Genomic DNA, 17,947 nt, shown 5'->3' on the forward strand with positions numbered 1-17,947 from the left:
ACAACAATTGTGATTATGTTATGTTGAAATGACAGAAGCTAAAATTAGCCATCCGTTCTCTCTTCTAAGACATGTCTCGGACTCATTGATTATCTGATGCCCAGATGTTCGAATATGTGGCTTATCTTGCACAGAGTAACAATTTGCTAGTCGTTATATTTGTTACAAACAAGACAAACAAAATACCAAATTCGATCTGAAATTGTCATCATTCCTGCTCATGGACTCCGGTGTACCTGCTTGCTATGGACTATTTGTTTGTGATTAATTCTGTCAAACATGAGTCTTAGTAAGGTTAGCCCCGATATGCATGTTCGATTTTGTCAGTAGCACTCTAGACTAGTATCAGCTATGTTCAAGATCAGAGACAGGTACGGGGCCCTCAACATATTGAATTTTTTACACTTACCTGCACCTGTGCCGCAATCCCACCGCGTGGATTTTGTTTGCCATATATTGTCGATTCAGCATGCTGAGCCTCCGTCGCATCATCCTTTGTAATGTACACAGAAGCCTCTCCCGGTATAGCAGGGACCCCAAGGGCCTCGTTACGATCTGCTATCGATCGGACTTGCGCGGAGACGGACCCAGGGCCAGGTGGCTTGTTGAAGGCGCGACCCTACCTCAGATATATTAATTAAACATGTTCATTATTTCAGATAGAGCAGCCATAACGCTCTTACCTCCGCCGCGTGAAAGTTCTCGAGCATCCTCCTGTGTAATGTGGCTCTGTGGCTTCCGCGATAAAGCCTCCAATTTCTCATCGAAATTCATCTGCTTCATTGCAAGGCTTTGTGCTGTCGCTGTGCACTTGGGTCAATACAATGCCACAATGTTAAGGCCTATGAACGCACCTGCTGTTCCACCTCTGATCGGCCCACCACCGGTCAATTCGCTCTCGTTCTGCGCTAAAGCAGAGACATCCTCTGGGTCAATGCGCTGGCCGCTTTCCATGGCGCGCTTCAGTTCAGGAATATCCGGAATTTCAGATGACATGATTAATTGCCGAATGACTACTGTGTTATCCTCGATGAGATGTTTACATGTTGTTTGACCCAGATGGATTTCAGTGTTTATATGTCCGATCGACCCGTTGGGACAGCGGTAATGTCACGCTAAATAAATCGAGCATTGTGCCCGCCTCATCTCCTTTCGCCACCCCAAAGCACGTCAGGTTCAGGAAAGGATCCTTCATGGATAGTAAGCCGAGGTATGGTGAGAATGGCAAAGCTGTTATCAAGCCCCAGAAACAGCTGTGGTTTGGCTTTCAGGGTACCTGTCTACTGACAAGCGAATGACACCCACTAGACGAATTCGATACAATGTTTGAATCTAACTCCACCCAAATGATACTAACTTTTTGGCTACTACGATATAGTCTGTGTGGTTCTTTGTCGTCGCTGCGCCTTCACAGAACACTATAAACAAACTTTACTATGATCACACACCCACTACTAATTCACATCAGTTGTCTCATTGTCCGGTAATTTCGCCTTGGAAAAGATGGCGCTTTGAACAGACTAATGGGGTGGAACGGCAGCTCAAAGCAACTTCCATCACGAGTCCAACAGTACGAGGCAATTTCATAACGAAACACCTTCATGAACGATATCCGTCAACGAAGATGCTCTGCCCCATGAGCGCCCCAGTGCTTGGATTTCAACAATTCCAACAGAATAAAAACACGCAAGCACTCCGCGAGTGTCACGTCACATCAGTCAATGTAGCGGCAACCTTCTGGTGCGTCTGTGGCACAGTAACATCCTACTTCGCCAAGAGTGTGGTCTGATATAGAATCTTAAGTCTGGAGACCTGGCCGGCAACTTGCAGGTCTTCTGTGGAAAAACCACTACCCATGCGTCCCGACCCGATCTACAATCGTGTTACTTGAGAGGTTACAGTACTGTACCAATGGGGTGGTACGCTACATATGCGCTTGGCCGCATCAGCAACCATAGGGGTTGGAAGGAAAAGGGAGGCAGATTGTGTTACTGTTGATGGTGGTTCAGGCATGTGGCTTTCCGATGACCTCATCTCAAGCTGGCATTCGATCCAAGCCACTGGGACTGAAGTCACTCCATGAGCACTTTAGCTAGATGTTGGCGCAAATATCTAGGAGCGATGGTAATTGGGGCATCCTTCCCTTGTTGGGAGAGAATGTCCTCATTGGTAGAATAAGGATACTATGTATGGAGTTGGTGTGTCAGTCATTGATTTTTAATATAACTTATCTCCATCGCTTCTTGAATATATCAATGCTGGACTTCCGCCAATGAACATTGCAGGTGATGGATTGAAATGTATCCCTTATATCTTCTCTTCGCATACGATATGTATCAATGAATTCCAACCTGGGGTTGCAGTTGAATGAACTACTAGTATCTTAGCAGGCCAAGAGTCACAGCGATAGCGATAAGCACAAGCCGGTACCGGGATATGGGCCAATGGCAGTGCGCCTTCTTCCGGGTTCCCGTGATTCATAAAGCCGGTTCCGGCACAACAAGGCTTGGTGGCCAAGAGTTTCCCAATGGAAGCATTTGGAGGGTCTCTTAGCAGCAAGAATTAGTTGTGTTAGTTTTTTGACTGATTATGGATAGGCCTGTCTTCCTCAGTTCAACTCACTAAAGCATTTCTCCATCGCGTGTGGATACGCCTTGATATATATTTTTGTCGGGAAATGACGCGACGGAGGTCTCAGCATTACTAACCATCATTTTTGTTGGCAGATGGGCCCCTAGTACTTTTGATTACTCCATCAAGGGCTGTTCTAATACTAGTAAGTAAGTAATAATCATAAATCTCCGTTATATCTTGGCTTTGCACTAACTTTGTCAGGTAAGTTGTTACATTCCAAGACTTCCGACTTCTTCTCTTTTCTCACTCTATCGGAGATTAGAATGGCGCTATCTCCGCGTGCTGTTCCGGAGCCAAATCTTGGCCGCCGGCGTCTCCATCATCCATCATCGCAACAACAGCAGCATGAGCCACCGGATCATAGAGCTCGAGCCCGCATGCAAGACACTTCATTTGCAATGGCATCCAGCGAGCGAACGTAAGTTGTCGTAACCCTCTTATATAACCAGTACTAATTTGGTTGGATAATAGACCTTCACCATCGGTGAAACGAGGTAAAAAGGCCTGCACTGAGTGTAGGCAGCAGAAGGTATGGAATGTGAACGCATGAGTATCTTCTTATAATGACAGAAATGGGGTTCTGTAGCTTTGAATAACTGTTTCTAACTGGATTGTAGGCAAAATGTGACGCCTACTTGAATCCCAGTCAGGCATGCTCACGTTGTTTAAAGTTGAACATCCAATGTGTTATATCGGATCCATTTCGTCGGGAACATAAACGCAAGTAGGTTAAATCTATGCTTGCCAGGAGCCAAAGGAGATAAAGGGTGACTATTTCACAACAGGCGACTCTCCGAGCTCGAGCAAGAGACAGACGAGCTGCGACGAAGACTAAGATATACACAACCTGACCCTTCTCGACCCTCACCCATCGCGATGCTAACGGCTGCGGCGGAAATGGGGGTTAACCCAACAACTGCTGAGGGCAACTTGATCTTCCATGCTCAGTCGCATACACCCCCGGTTGAAGGTTCGCAACACATATTACCTTCCCCTGGACTAGGACCGTCGTTACCAGGGCCAGAGATGGTTTCAGGTGTACGCGCCCCTGATGCAACGGAACCCCGTTCGCTGAACAACGTCTATCTTACCGGAAGCGAGATAGACGAGCTCTTCCAGATGTGAGTATACCTATGCCCGAAAGTGTCGTTCTGGGCGTTTCTGATGCGGAGTAGCTTCTTCCACCAATATGCTTCCTTCCTTCCAATTCTTGACCCGAAAACCACACCAAACGTGTATTATATGCAGTCACCATTTCTGTTTTGGACTATAGTCGGGATTGCATCCCGAACCTATTCCAAAAACCCAACCTTGCTAACCGCTCTTGCACGCACTGTGAACGAAATGGCCTTCCTCTCGATCGTATCGGGAAGCTCAGCGTGGCACAGCATTCAAGGGCTGTTGCTCGTTCTAACGTGGCCATTCCCGAAAGATGCTAATATGGCGGACTTGACGTTTCCATTAAGCGGCATGCTTCTACACATTGCCATGCAGAATGGTTTACACATCCCGATGTCCAGCCATGAGTTTTCTAAGAGAAAGAGACTTCCTGCCCCATCAGAAGCAGAAATGATCAGACGATCAGAGCTTTGGGCTCATTGCATTATCGTCTATCAGCGGTACGTGTTTGGTGCAGGACACCCATTTTCTTCATACTAACAAGGGTACAGTGCGTGTGTAATAAAAGGACAGCCCCCTCGCTCTCTAGCGAATTTGGAACCGGACGGTGAAATGAAACATTCATTGTTTCAGAGGATTTCCCCGTCGTTGGTACTTGAACTAAGATGTGAGGATCTGAAAACTCGCTGTAGTACAGCAGTACAGGAGCTCGGGGTCCGGGACATATCTCCTGAGCAAGAGAGATCGCTCGATATACTCTTACGGGTGTATGATGACCAAGCGCTTGATCTGGAGGCACAGGCTTTCTCAGGTAAGTCTGTTGTATTCGTGTCAGTAATTACAGAAGCTAAAGCAATATAGCGTACGATAGGTTTGCTACGAGCATGTGTCGTTTGAGTGTCCAAATTTTTCAGCTTTTCCGCAATCCCAGTTCATTCTCATCGGGTTGTCTTGCAGCTCTGACGACAGCTGCATCTGACACCATTAACAGCATACACAACTTGGGACAGAGCATGGCCGGCTTTGCTACTTCTCCCATCCAGATGAATTATGCGCTGCTTCTAGCGTCCTCGGCCCTTTTACGGGTACTGAAAGGCCCACATTGGGCTACCATGGATGTTGACAAGGCTAAGTCATCCTATTTCACTGCAATCAACTTGGCCAAGCAAATGTCGGTTCACAACTTTGATATCGCGGCCAAGACGGTCATGGTATTAAGCCAATTATGGAATAGCACCAAAGCGTTCCGGAAGGCAGACGGGAGTGAATACCTCGCTCTTCGGATTCGGAGCCGGTTGGTTGTCAGTCCTGTTATTGATACGGTGTGGTGGTGGCGAGAAGAGTTCGACCCCCAGTTCTATAGCACGGCCAGTTCCCAAAGCAATGCCCCAGAAGGTACGGCCATGCGCATCCTGATAACAGATACGCGCGGTTACTGACGCATCTTTCATGTACGATAGGAACCGATGCAAGCCGCGATAATCCAGGGACTTCAGGGGCCGCGCCTGGAGGCTCTACGGACCGGCCAGATTTCTCGTATTTTGACGAGCAATTCCAGGCGGATTTTGAATGGGCGTTGACGGATGAGTTTCTCTTCGCTCCCACCGAACCGTATGGACCGCTGTAAGTCGCTGATCTTTGCGAGAGCTGCGAAAGCAAAGAAAAGAAAAGCAAAGAAAAAGAAAAAAAAAATTGAGGATGGATGCCCATGATGGCAAAATCCGAACACCGCTACGCCCGAATTGAACCCTCGACGCAAGATCATCATTCGATCAGTTTACAGGGGTGAAGTGACGGGCAGTCTATCGCGTGATTCCTATAGCCAACATAACCCACCAATAGTCTTGAGATAAAAGAAGGGGGGGCTTACAGGAAACGCCAGATCATGGGATGGAGAAGCATAAGGTTCAAGCCAGCCGGTCAACCCAACGGAGCCCCGGGTAGTCCAGTGAGCTAAAGCAAACCTGGCATATGCAGTGGACCTACCGGACGTCTGAGTGCCTGGTCGTCGTATATTGGTGTGCATGCTCCTGCAATCATGGCTGCTGTAGGCGTTTTGTCCGGCTAAACTGTAAGCACAATATGGATCCCTATCTTGTATGATATGTTTATTATCAACCTCGTATTTGTTAGACGCGGTACCCACCACAGATCGGGGCTTCTAGTCTATCTAGCAAAAGGGCTAGATTGGGGATGTAGCGCAACGGTCGATATTAACTCATGTCAGTGGTTCGTGGCGAGCCCATGATTCATGAATTAGCTGGCTCTGGTCCTATATTCAATCTTGTTGCCTTCGAAATTACTTTTTGCCCCTCGCGTTATCGGCTGATACGCCCATCTTCGTGCTACATGCCAAGGAGTCAGCACTCCATTCAGCCCTCTGGTGGCTTTCCAGTGGCTGCGCCTAGCTTTTTTCTCGGCAAAAGAAGGCTCGCTTAGAGAGAAAGTATGAAAATGCGTCCGAACTATGGAGAGTGCACAGGCACCCCGAAAGGGAGGGGGTGGATGAGGGGCAGGGAAAGCAAAGGGAATAGACAAGTACGTACAGTAGAGAAGTTGTGAAACGAAGGAGATCGGGCAGTCAATCAGGCCGTTGGCGCTAATTGGAAGGAAGGATGACCAGCGGTCAAGTGATTACAGGCTAAACCGGTTGGTTGTCTCCTTCCTTTTCGCCTCCTTCCTCTTTCTCTCTCTTCTCACTTGATTCAAGTTGCTTCCTGATCAACTACCCCTGTCACACACACACGCACTAAATCGGGGTTACATGGCTTCAGCAAGGGGGACAATCCTTTAATAGTCAGGGGGAGGGGGATGTTTCGAGAATGAGGTTCTACCCCCCTCTTGATGGCAAAATGCCATGTTCCATGTTTCCATGCAGCCCGGAAGGCTAACTGGGGACGGTGCATCCCGCCGTGCCGTTAGTGGCAGACGATGGGGTGGATAGGGCTCTTCCACACCATCCAACTAAGCAGAAGAAGGCAGGTGCTAATTTAATTTACGTCGATATGATACACTTGGTCTGCGACTAGTTTGGCATGGACCAATCTGGGGATTGACTGTGTCCATTCAATGTCTAGAAGTGCTCAGCTGCTTATCAGTCCCAGTTCATCCTCCGTCCCCGCCAGCCCCAAAAACAGTCCGCGCATTGTCCAATGGTCGAGGCTGGTTTGTCATGGACTAGTGCATGATAACGGAAGAGCAGGAGCAAACTGTGGTCCTGGTCATGTCACTGTGGAAATGCGATCTTCGTGCTGAGTGGCTTCGATCACACCTGGATGACCTTTGCCCCAGTCCGCGGCGCGACCGACTCGATCGACAAGAATTCTGCACGGGAAAGAGGAAAACACGAAGAATGCCACGCGATGCGAGAACTTAGAAGAACATCCAAGGAAAAACCTCGGCTAGACCAATGCCAAGTCCAGACAATCCCCGATTGGCTTTCGCTGAAGCCGTGTGGACGATAGCTCGAATACATTTGCGCCAGCCAATTCGCCGTGTGAAGCCCGCCGGCGCTTCGCTAGCTTATCGCAAACAAGCCTGGTGCAAAAGGGGCTAGTCCGCCGGACCAGACCCGGGGAAAGTGTCCATAATGTCTTGCCCTTCTGCTGCCGCCGTATCAGCGTTGCTTTTTCCGCCGATATTCGTTGGTAATCTTTTCTTTATCTCTTAGGAACTGGTTTGCATTGGGATTCCTCTTCGTCCAGCACAACCACTTGCGTGGTCTCGTTTCCCATCTTGCCACCACCCCAACCCCCGATCCTTTCGCTCACATCCGAGACATACCTCCGGTCAAGGGCACCCTTTCCCCCCTCCCCCTTCAGACGTATTGCAGGCACCCTAGTGGTAGCTTGTTCTTTCCTGGTTTAAATCGCCGAATCAAGTGCACGTGTGCCTTTGGTCGCGTGTCAATTCCCGTCAATGAGAACGCTCGAATGACCAAATCCCCACCTGGGTCGACTGCGATCGAGCTCTCCCGTTCCACTCGTAGTAATTCAGCTGGCTCACCGGACCGGACGGTGGACAGGACTTCCTTTTGCCCCAATTTTTAGGTTCTGGGGCTAGCTCCTTCACCGGAGGGGCGCGCCTTATGCGCTTCGGTGCAACTTATCGGTCTGCGCGAGACTGAGACTCCCTCATCTGGAATTGCCTAGGCAGCCAAATTGCAAGGAGGGTAGGGATGGAAGCATTCCTCGAGGGCCGTGCATGTCGTGCATGGGCTGACAATGGCGAATGCGCTCTCAAGTCCGCCACTGGCTGGATCTACTAGCTAACGCACGACTGGTTCCAAATCCAATCCAACTACTACCAAAGCTAAGACACATTCAGGTTACATCGGAACATGGCGAACAGACTGGGGTAACTGATAACTGGAGAGATAAACTCTCCCGCAATCAGTGGACGCCACCAGCTCGTTTAATTTATTTCCTAGTCCGATAAGGCGTCGGGTTACCGTCGGCTCTATTTGCGCCTCTTGTCGTTGCGATCCAGGAGAGGGTAAAGTGAGTGGTTATATGATGCTTTCATCCGCCCCCGTTTTTAGATTCCGTTGTTTTCTCCTCTGAACCAGTGGAAGAGTTCCGCGCATGCTCTATTATCTTCATTGAATTTCCCCTAAGCCTTTCTTCGTGCTTTTGCCTCGTCGACTGCCGCGATGAGTGAAAAGGAGCAGGCTTTCAGCACGGCGGTGGCTGATGAATCCTCCCTGGAGGCAGCCACCGTCCATCTCAAGAACCTGAAGGAACAGCACCATTGGGATCCGAACCTTCCCGACGATATTGCCGATGAGATCGATGAGGCCCTTCATACAGATGACAAGGGTGCCCGCGTCGGCATCACGCAGGAGCTCCTCGATAATTCACCGTACCCCGAGGTGCGTGCGGCCGTGCCCAACTACGATGAAGGAGGGCACACCAACACCCTTCGTGCCTGGACCATTGGTTTGATCTTTGCGACTATCGGTTCGGCGCTTAACATGCTGTTCTCCATGCGTGACCCCTACATTGTTATTCCTTCCTACGTTGCCCAGGTTGTCGCCTACCCTGTTGGTGTCGCATGGGCGAAATTCGTTCCCAGCAAGAAGTTCCGCGTCTTTGGAATCGAGTGCAACACGAACCCCGGCCCCTTCAGCAAGAAGGAGCATTGTCTCATTGTCGTCATGGCTAATGCTACCTTCGGCGGTGGTGCGGCTTATGCGACAGACGTTTTGTTGGCCCAGCGTGCCTTCTACAAGCAGCGTTTCGGATGGGCATTTGAGATCTTCATGTGTATCTCGACTCAGATGCTCGGGTTTGGTATGGCCGGGTTCTTCCACCGCTTCCTGGTCACTCCAGCTGCCATGATCTGGCCTTCCAACCTGATCAACTGCACCCTGTTCTCGGCGCTTCATGACCACAGTAGACCCGATCCCACCAAGGTAGCCGGATGGAGGATTGGCAAGTACCGTTTCTTCCTCTACGTTATGATCGGGTCCTTCTGCTGGTACTGGATCCCCGGCGTTATCGCCCCGTTCCTCAGTGTCTTCGCCTGGGTGACCTGGATCAAACCCCAAAATGCTGTGGTCAACCAGCTCTTTGGCGGTGATACCGGCCTGTCCCTGATTCCTATGACCTTTGACTGGACGCAAATCTCTGGCTTCAACTTCAGTCCCCTGATCGCCCCTTGGCACGCCATTGCCAACACCCTTATTGGTATGTTCATTTTCTTCTGGATTGTCACCATTGGCATGCACTACAGCGGCATGTGGTGGTTCGAGTACTTGCCCATCAGCGATTCGAACAGTTACGACAACACTGGTGCGCAGTACAATGTGTCCAGGATCATGAACAGCGACTTCACTCTCAATATTCAGGCGTACAAGGAATACTCGCCACTCTTCCTATCCACCACCTTCAGTCTCTGCTACGGACTGTCATTTGCGACCATCATTGCTATCCTCATCCACACCGGTCTGTTCCACGGTAAAGAACTGTGGGTGCGTTTCCGCAATTTTGGCAAGGAAGAGGAGGATGTCCACGCCCGCCTGATGTCCAAGTACAAGCCGGTGCCCCTCTGGTGGTATGCCGCGGTCACCCTGATCATGATTGGTATTGGTTTGGGCATGGTCCTGGGATACCCCACTCACCTGAGCTGGTGGGCATTCTTCGTTTCTCTGATCATGGCTGTGGTGTGGTACGTTCCCATTGGTATCGTGCAAGCCGCCACCAACATCGCCATCGGTCTGAACGTCTTGACGGAGTTCATTGTCGGCTACATCCAGCCCGGAAAGCCCATGGCCATGATGTTGTTCAAGACCTACGGCTACATGAGCATGTACCAAGGACTCTACTTCAACCAGGACATGAAACTAGGTAAGCACTCATCCCTCACCCCCACACGTCAAAAGCAACCCACTAACCCTTCCCCAGCGCACTACATGAAACTTCCCCCAAGAGTCACCTTCGCCGCCCAAATGATCGCCGCCCTGTGGTCCTCCGTCGTCCAAATCGCTGTGATGAACTGGGGTCTCGCCACCATCAAAGACGTCTGCAGCGAAACCCAAGCCGACAACTACAGCTGCCCCAACGGCCGTGTCTTCTACCAAGCCTCCGTGATCTGGGGTCTGATCGGCCCCCAGCGCATCTTCTCCCCGGGCCAGCTTTACTCCGGCCTCATGTGGTTCTGGCTCGCCGGAGCCCTCCTCCCCGTCGTCATCTACATTGGCGCACGCATGTACCCCAAGAGCCAGATCCGCTTCCTCAACGCCCCGCTCATCTTCGGCGGTGCGGGTCTGATTCCCCCCGCCACTCCCCTCAACTATCTCACCTGGGGTCTGGTGGGTCTCATTTTCAACAAGTACATCCGGGACCGCTGGCGCGGCTGGTGGATGCACTACAACTATGTCCTGTCGGCGGGTCTGGATGTCGGATTGGATTTGTGTACCATCCTGATTTTCTTGACCCTCGATTTGACCGGTACTAGTTTCCCGACTTGGTGGGGTACTAGTATTACAGGAGCTACTATGGATATGGCGGGTACGGCGGTGCAGAAGGTCGTGCCATCGGGGCAGACATTTGGACCGAAGAGTTGGTAGTGAGTTGCAGGATTGGATGAGGTGTATGTTGGGATGTGTGTATTGATGATGATGAAAGGTGAATGGACTCTTTTCTTCTTCTTTTTGTGTGTATATGCTACGCAGCTATGATCACGACCCCCTATCTCTGCTAAGCTATTAGTGTAATCCATAATGTGAATACTTGTGACATATCAGTTTGCTTTGTTTATGGGGTTTCTATGACGGTGTCTTCCATGAAGAATTGTTTCTGTAAGACGTGTGATAGATCATGTGGAATTCAGCTGAGTGTAAGTTAGTTTACCTGTTCACATTTTTATCAATTCGAGCGTTGAGAGGAGAAGAAACCACTGTATGAATAGACGCGTGTCAAGAAAAATATCAATAATGAAATTAATCATCTCATCATGTCATTCATTGCATGTATGAATGCTAGCTATGTAAATATATACTAATCCATTCTCGCAACTCGCTTATACATATACATCAGAATCGAAACTCTTCCATCGTCGCGCCCACCCTTTTCTCCGGGAAATATTCTATGCACGGGGGGAACGGACGGCTCCTTCGGATATCTCCATTGGCGGGTATAACACAACCATTCGTTCAAGCCGAACCAGGCTGTCTCCGCTTCATACCGACCTGCAGTCCGAGGGGCTTCCTCAAGAAACCCTCTCTCGTCTCCATGGGACCCTCCTGCTGCATCTCGAATTCAAAAAGACGGAAGACCGTACCGCAGATAACCAGGAGTTCCATCTCTGCCACGTTGCGACCGACACAGGCTCTGGGGCCGGTGCTAAAGGGAATGAAAGCGGCCTTTTGACGAGGGGTGAGGCGGGCGGGGTCCCAGCGCTCCGGGACGAATTGCTCGGCATCGGGGCCCCAGATCTCGGTGGAGCGGTGGATGGTGTAGCTGGGCACGGAGACAATATCGCCGGGGTAGAAGGTGTGGCCGGAGATGGTGACGGGGGGGTTACCGGCGGGGATTTCACGGGGGAGACCCATAGCGGAGGTGCTGTGAATGCGCATGGTTTCCCAGATGACCCATTGGAGGTAGGGGATGTCCTTGACCATGGAGTGGGTGGGGACGTCGACGTCTTGAGGGATGGCTTCGTCCAGGACCTTGTGGAGCTTCTCGATCACACCGGGCGTGCGCATGCACCAGTAGAGGATGGCGCAGGAGGTGTTGGAGGTGGTATCGGATCCGGCGATCAGCTGGGTCAAAGCTTCGGCGGTAAGTTCGGCGCGACCGAGCTTCTCACCGTTGCCATCCTTGCCTTCCATGAGGCGGGCGAGCAGGTCGACACGGGTGTTGTTGGCCATGACTTCGGGGCGGAGACGCTCGTTGACGCGGGCGACGGCAATACCGGCCAGGTCCTCGACGGCCTGGATACCATCACGGAAGAAACTGTCGGGGATGTACTTGGCAAAGGGCTTCAGGGCCGGGTAGCAACCCAGGGTGGCGGAGACTTCACCGCGGCGGTTCAGGACCTCGACGGCTTGAACGTAGGAAGGGGGCGAGTCGGGAGTCTTGCGCATCTCGGCGAAATCCTTGCCCTTGTCAAGCATGCCGAAGGGAGCGCCGAAGGCCAGGTCACCGATGATGTCGAAAGCCAGGTAGTTGAACCAGTTCAGGGCGTCCAGACTGGCGAAACCGGTCTTGGGGTTGCGCTGGGTATCGGCCATGCGGTTCCATTGCTTGACGAACAGCTCGATGTTGCCGTGAATGTACTGCTCGAACTGGCCGATGGACTTCATACTGAAGGTGTGGGAGACGGTCTTGCGCTTGCGGGTGTGCTCCGCGCGGTCGCGCGTGTTGAAGAGACCACGGTGAATGGAGACGAAGGCATCGTAAAAGTCACTGGAACAAGAGTTGGTTAGCTTCCAGGGAATGGTTTCATATGCCAGGGATAGTCCAGGAACGAAGATGAAAAAAGACGAGGGGGCACGTACGACTTCAGGAAACCATTTCCGTGGCCGTAGACAGCCTGGATGGCTCCATCATCGGCGATGGAGGTATGACGGGGCGCGAGGCGAACGAGCTTTCCGTATTTCTTGTGAGCGTTATCGACAGCGATGAAACGATGACCGCGACGAGTTTGCAGCAGCACCCAGAGATTGGTGAAGGCGGCCAGACCAGGGGCGGGGATATCACGAAGATGAGAGCGTTGTAGATAAGGAAGGAGATAGTAGAGGACTAGCAAGGCTAGACCCAAATAGGCCCCGTAGGGTGACAGGAGCAGGGCGAGCATGATTGTTTTTGTGGGGGGAGGTATCTAGCTGGTTGCGCTCGGAAGTTAGCATCGGCAAATGCAGCGAGGGAGAAGCAATTCCTCAGCCGCAAAATGCAGCCGGGAATGTGGGTGCCAAGGAGACCAACTTACCTCCGAAGGGGAAATAAGCAACTATAAGGTAATGGATATAAAAAAAAAAAAAAAATTGGTTGGAGAATGAGAAGATATCAAAACTAGTCCACTTCACTCAAATATCGCCATGAATGAAGAAGAGTGTTTTCTTGTTCGAGAAGAAGATGGGTTGAATTGTTCACCTCCTTATTATTGAGTTGAAGCAAGGAGCATATTTATGGCAGACGGGCAGTATTGGATCCCCGAGGCAAAGCCAGGCAACGGAAGGGAAAGTCGGGAGTCTCTGCTGAGCCGCGACTGATCTGCCAGCCGATTTGCAGCGCCGGTCCCCTTGCACTTCCCCGCTTGTGCTCGGTTGTTAACTTTGTTCGAATATACTTTGGGATACTCTGGAGGATTCCCGTGGGGTTGGTGGGAGATCCTGACCCCAAAGGGATCATACTTTGGATGGATCCATGGCGGATAGACGAGGTACAACCAGTGAGAGTGATGTCAATGGTCAAAACGGCCATGGTAGCTCTCTAATTATTGATCTCGTGACTCCGGGGAGGCGAAACTAGACAATATTATGTTCATGACTAAGGTACTTATGTACACAGCTCGTAACTTGTAACTACTTACAGCACTACTCCTCACTTGCCCCATTAAGCTATATGTCCCGATCGGTCTCTGGGATCCTTTGGTTTCCCCGAGTGCTTTTGGTAGCGGTACCCTATTACGGAGTACCTTATTGTCTATTCCCTACCAGTGACTTCCCTCCACGCGGTACAATCCATTCTTCCGTTTCTCCGCCTCCCATCGCTCAATCCACGCCTTCATGCGCTCCCGACTTTTCCGGCTACCCACGTTCACCGTGGGGATCACCCGTCCGATCCGGAGGGCACAGCAGAACATGCTCAACTCCCGGAATGAGCTGTGCTCGCTGTACGGCACTCCAAAGCAGGCACTTTCCCGCGTACTCCCCCGCTGCGGCACCAGGTCTTTCGCAGAGAAGGGCGTCTTCCAATGCGCCGAGTTGAGCACCACCGACACCGGTGGGTTGTCCAGCATTCTTCCAGCTGGCGGTCGATACGTCCACCCCGTGGGTCGAAATCCCACCACCCGCGTGAAGTGCGGCTTCATCGAGTCCAGGTAGTCGGCCAGCGTCTCCGCCCGGATCTCAAATAGCGTTTGCATATGCACCTGCGCCTCCGTGGGGTCGTCCGTCAGCAGCGATGACAGCTCAGCATCCTCGAGGCACGCACAGACCCGCTGCTTAGCTGGCGTTGCGTAAATTTTGCTCTTCAAGGCCCGCGCAATCCCTAGACAAATGCGTTCCTTGCCGATGCTGTACGTCCCAATCACCACCAATAACCGCCCCGGAGGACGGCTTCCTTGCGTTGGAGACGGGCGGGATCCAGTCACAGCCGTAACAAACTTGCTCAGCATTCCGCTTTTCCCATTGACTGGTCGTCCGAATGCTCGGCCGTTGGTATCATTGGCGTCTTGGTCGAGCTCAACGCAGAGGTCCGCGCAAGCTTCAATGACGTCTTCTTGGCCTGGGAATGCGTACTTAGGGCTCAAATAGGTAGTGTCGAGATAGCAGGCGTCGATTCGTTGCTGGCAAGCCTTGCCAGTTGCAGGATCAGTGATCTCCGGGCGGAGAAGGGCATGTTGCACATGCAGCGGCGAGGCGCGAAAGTCACCACAGTGAAGGACACGGTGTGTCCTCTGCGAGGGGCCGGATCCCATTGATTTCTCGAAAAGAAAGATGGCGCTCCCGGGACAGTGATTCGCTTCGATCAAGGTCACTTGCGCTCCTCCCGTCCCCGGGATTTCCGTCTTCTGTTCGAACTCGAGTGGTACAAGCCACTTCCGGTCGACTTTCAATTGCTGGCACACCAAATTGGCCGTAGGCCTGCTGCAGTAGATTGGTCCATGGCGCCAGGACCCCGTAAGGCCGATGTAATGGTCGCTGTGGAAGTGACTGAGGAAATACGCGTTGCACCCCTCTACGGCTCCGTATCGAAACGCATCCACACAGAGGGAGAAGCCAGGGATGATCTTGTAGAACGGACATGTCCGTTGATAAGCCTGTTTGCCGCGGGACGCAACCTCGTTGGCCGCCGCTGCATTCCATGCTGTATCTTCCGCGTTGCCGGCCATGAGCTTCGAAAACGCCGACCTCGTTCCTGCGACGCCGGAGGCATATGGGTCACGCTGCGCTGGTCTCGCGATAGCAGCCCGGTCGGCAAGACTCATTCCTTTCGACGACTTCAACTCCGGTCCCGGCTCCGGGTCCGGGTCTGGCTCCGCTTCTGGCTCATGTTTCAACGACTCCGTAGGCTTCCCATCAAGACAATCATTGACATGCACCGAGACATCCTAGAACAACCATTACCACCAGCACCAGAGACACAATCCGCACAACTTACCGTCTCAGACAAGCCTGTCAAAACAGCCTGACATACAGGGCACACAGGCGCTTCACAGCCAAAGTCTTCACCCGTAATCCCACTATCGTCAAGTCCAATGTCGCCTTTGAAATCCTCATCATCGTCAAATGCATCTAAGAAGTCTTCTTCCCCTCGGCACTCGTCCTCTTCAAGATCGTCAAAATTCGCGTAAACATCATCGTCGTGGCTCGTGGCTTCTCTTACCGGTGGTGTGTCGACATCGACTGCGGGAGCCTGGGTTTCGTCTGCCGAGTTTGTTTTCCCGTCCGATACCCCGGCCTCAATCTCAGTCCCATTCTCGTATTCCCTGAACTGCTCCAGATCCTCGCTCTCACTGTCCGATTCATCAATGAATGGCCCGCTGACTGACCGAGACGGCTTCTGAGTTGACTTCGATTCAGTGCCACTCTCGCTCTCCGTCTTCTTCTTATCCTCCCCACTCCCATTATCAATATCATCCTCCAGCGAGATACCCTCCTCAACCCTCCTCTTCTTTACACTGCCCCCATTCTCCTGAAACCGTTCTTCCTCCTTCTCCTCTTCCCAAATATCCTCCGGCGTCTTCTCCCTCACGTAGTCCCCACCACTCGTAAAATTCACCACCTTCTTCGCATCCTCCAAAAACAACCCCCCGGCACCAGCAGCCCCATTGCCACCCCTCACCCCCGAGGACCCCTCATCGCCAGTCGTATTATTCTTCTCCGCCTTCGTCGCGAATTGCGTAATCCGCGACTGCCGAGATGTAGCTTTCGGCGGTCCGTCCGCCTTTTGGAAGAAACTGAGAAGGCTGGTGTTGCGTTTCGTGGCTTTCGATTTCGCCGGCGTTGACCGAGAGGGCGTAGATGGTTTTCGAGGAGGGAATGGCGTAGGCATGGTTTGAGCCTGGTGATTGATCGTGTGCTTTCGTTGCTTTATCGCGTGGTCAAAGGTGGCGGGCGGGCGGATATTTTATGCGTGAGGGTATGGGCTTGTATGGTGGATTGGGGGCGTCAAAGCATATTCATATAGATCTAAGTCGTGATTATAGTATAGTATAGGAATGATGTATCTGTACAGATGGTTGCCTCATAGATATCGAGGAGCGCGGAGAGTAGAATCTGAGGCAGTCGGACTGGTCGAATTAGCCAAAGCGGCGAAAAGAGATAAGGCGCGGGCGCGGCGGGCGGAGACTCGACTCGATTTTCGCGACACGAAGTCAGGTGACCGTTCCACCCATTGATTTCCATTTGCGGTTGTTACTAGGACTGAGTTGGAGGATTGAGAGTACTAAGTAACTTATAGTGGTAAGTAGATGGGCTTTGTGATTTGTTTTTCATTCATCTTGTTACTACTAAGTATCCGCATACTCCGTTCTTCTTCTTCTTATCATGTGTCCATGAGAGCTTTACCCAGTAAACTTATTCGTCCTCCCACTGACATGTGCTCCAAGTAGTCAGTAGATGTAGTATGCAGGTGTGCCTATCCTCATCACCATCATTCAGCATCTGCAATTCCAAGCAAACCAATTCAACCCCAATCAAAGGAGCAGTACTCCGTCCAGCTAGTCTGCTCTGGCCCGATGTTTTCCATCCACGCAGACCCTCCTCTCTATCTCTTTCCCTCTCTCTCCGCCATGTTTAACCATGGATATCAGCAACATAATAAAAAGTGAAACCCGCATGACAACGACAAACATCATCACATCGTGAAGATTAAATCTGCAAATCAAAGAAGAAATAAAAAGAAAAATACATAAAAGAAAACTTTAATCCCATCCGTAGAAGAAACCCAACCAACAAAGCGACAATCCATCAATCAAGGCGAAATCACCGAGCTTTGCCAGCCTGGTTCGCAGCTTCTGTTCATACCACACCAATATTAGCAATCCATAACCCAAAGCACGGTTGCACAGATACATCTATGTTCCTTCAATCAGATAGAGAGACCAGGGATGAAGCATACCTCTCCTCGTCGCATCCTCCAAAAGCCCAATATCGACCTCCGACCTCGGCAGCATAACATACCGCACCACACTACCACGGATAAACATGTTCTTCACGGAGGACAGATGCGGGTATTTATCCAGATCCAGAACGTCGACATCATCCAGCTTAATGTTCAGGTACTGGTCGACGGATTTGAGAGTGCCGCGGATGCGAATGTCGTTCTTGAGTTCGATGGTCACCGTTTGGTTGGTAAGGGTCTTGAAGAAGCTGCAAAGTAGTTATCCCCATGGTGGGAAGTATTAGCCGTGGTTGCCTTGGTGCTTATTTGAGGATCTCGGGCGCTTCCTTACCTGAAGAAGAGCATGGTTGCGGTGCGAGGTGGGGGAGAATTGGAGGGGTATTGAGGCGGTCGGAGTTGTG

General features: G+C 51.4%; 6 protein-coding genes across 6 annotated transcripts; 2 read left to right on the forward strand and 4 right to left on the reverse strand.

Moving 5' to 3' along the window:
- Positions 1-633: 633 nt before the first annotated feature.
- AtWU_11129 (uncharacterized protein) lies at positions 634-996 on the reverse strand (the record flags this gene model as incomplete). The annotated part of the gene is made up of 2 exons (XM_035506231.1): positions 634-803; positions 855-996. 2 exons carry the CDS (start codon positions 994-996, stop codon positions 634-636), a joined length of 312 nt encoding a protein of 103 aa, XP_035362124.1.
- Positions 997-3,032: 2,036 nt separating this feature from the next.
- On the forward strand, positions 3,033-5,380 carry AtWU_11130 (C6 zinc finger domain protein; the record flags this gene model as incomplete). The annotated part of the gene is made up of 8 exons (XM_035506232.1): positions 3,033-3,052; positions 3,106-3,163; positions 3,252-3,358; positions 3,420-3,755; positions 3,810-4,253; positions 4,305-4,564; positions 4,615-5,148; positions 5,214-5,380. The coding sequence occupies 8 exons, from the start codon at positions 3,033-3,035 to the stop codon at positions 5,378-5,380; spliced, it is 1,926 nt and encodes a 641-aa protein (XP_035362125.1).
- A 3,024-nt stretch (positions 5,381-8,404) lies between these two features.
- Positions 8,405-10,822, forward strand: optB (small oligopeptide transporter, OPT family; the record flags this gene model as incomplete). Its single annotated transcript, XM_035506233.1, has 2 exons — positions 8,405-10,100; positions 10,158-10,822. 2 exons carry the CDS (start codon positions 8,405-8,407, stop codon positions 10,820-10,822), a joined length of 2,361 nt encoding a protein of 786 aa, XP_035362126.1.
- A 585-nt stretch (positions 10,823-11,407) lies between these two features.
- AtWU_11132 (cytochrome P450) lies at positions 11,408-13,053 on the reverse strand (the record flags this gene model as incomplete). The annotated part of the gene is made up of 2 exons (XM_035506234.1): positions 11,408-12,662; positions 12,755-13,053. The coding sequence occupies 2 exons, from the start codon at positions 13,051-13,053 to the stop codon at positions 11,408-11,410; spliced, it is 1,554 nt and encodes a 517-aa protein (XP_035362127.1).
- Positions 13,054-13,908: 855 nt separating this feature from the next.
- AtWU_11133 (DNA cross-link repair protein PSO2) lies at positions 13,909-16,475 on the reverse strand (the record flags this gene model as incomplete). Its single annotated transcript, XM_035506235.1, has 2 exons — positions 13,909-15,531; positions 15,582-16,475. 2 exons carry the CDS (start codon positions 16,473-16,475, stop codon positions 13,909-13,911), a joined length of 2,517 nt encoding a protein of 838 aa, XP_035362128.1.
- Positions 16,476-17,407: 932 nt separating this feature from the next.
- Positions 17,408-17,891, reverse strand: AtWU_11134 (Sm-like protein LSM2; the record flags this gene model as incomplete). Its single annotated transcript, XM_035506236.1, has 3 exons — positions 17,408-17,439; positions 17,544-17,794; positions 17,878-17,891. The coding sequence occupies 3 exons, from the start codon at positions 17,889-17,891 to the stop codon at positions 17,408-17,410; spliced, it is 297 nt and encodes a 98-aa protein (XP_035362129.1).
- Positions 17,892-17,947: the final 56 nt, after the last annotated feature.

This window comes from Aspergillus tubingensis (genome assembly GCF_013340325.1).
Source record: "Aspergillus tubingensis WU-2223L DNA, scaffold_15, whole genome shotgun sequence".
Classification (NCBI taxonomy): Eukaryota; Fungi; Ascomycota; class Eurotiomycetes; order Eurotiales; family Aspergillaceae; genus Aspergillus; species Aspergillus tubingensis.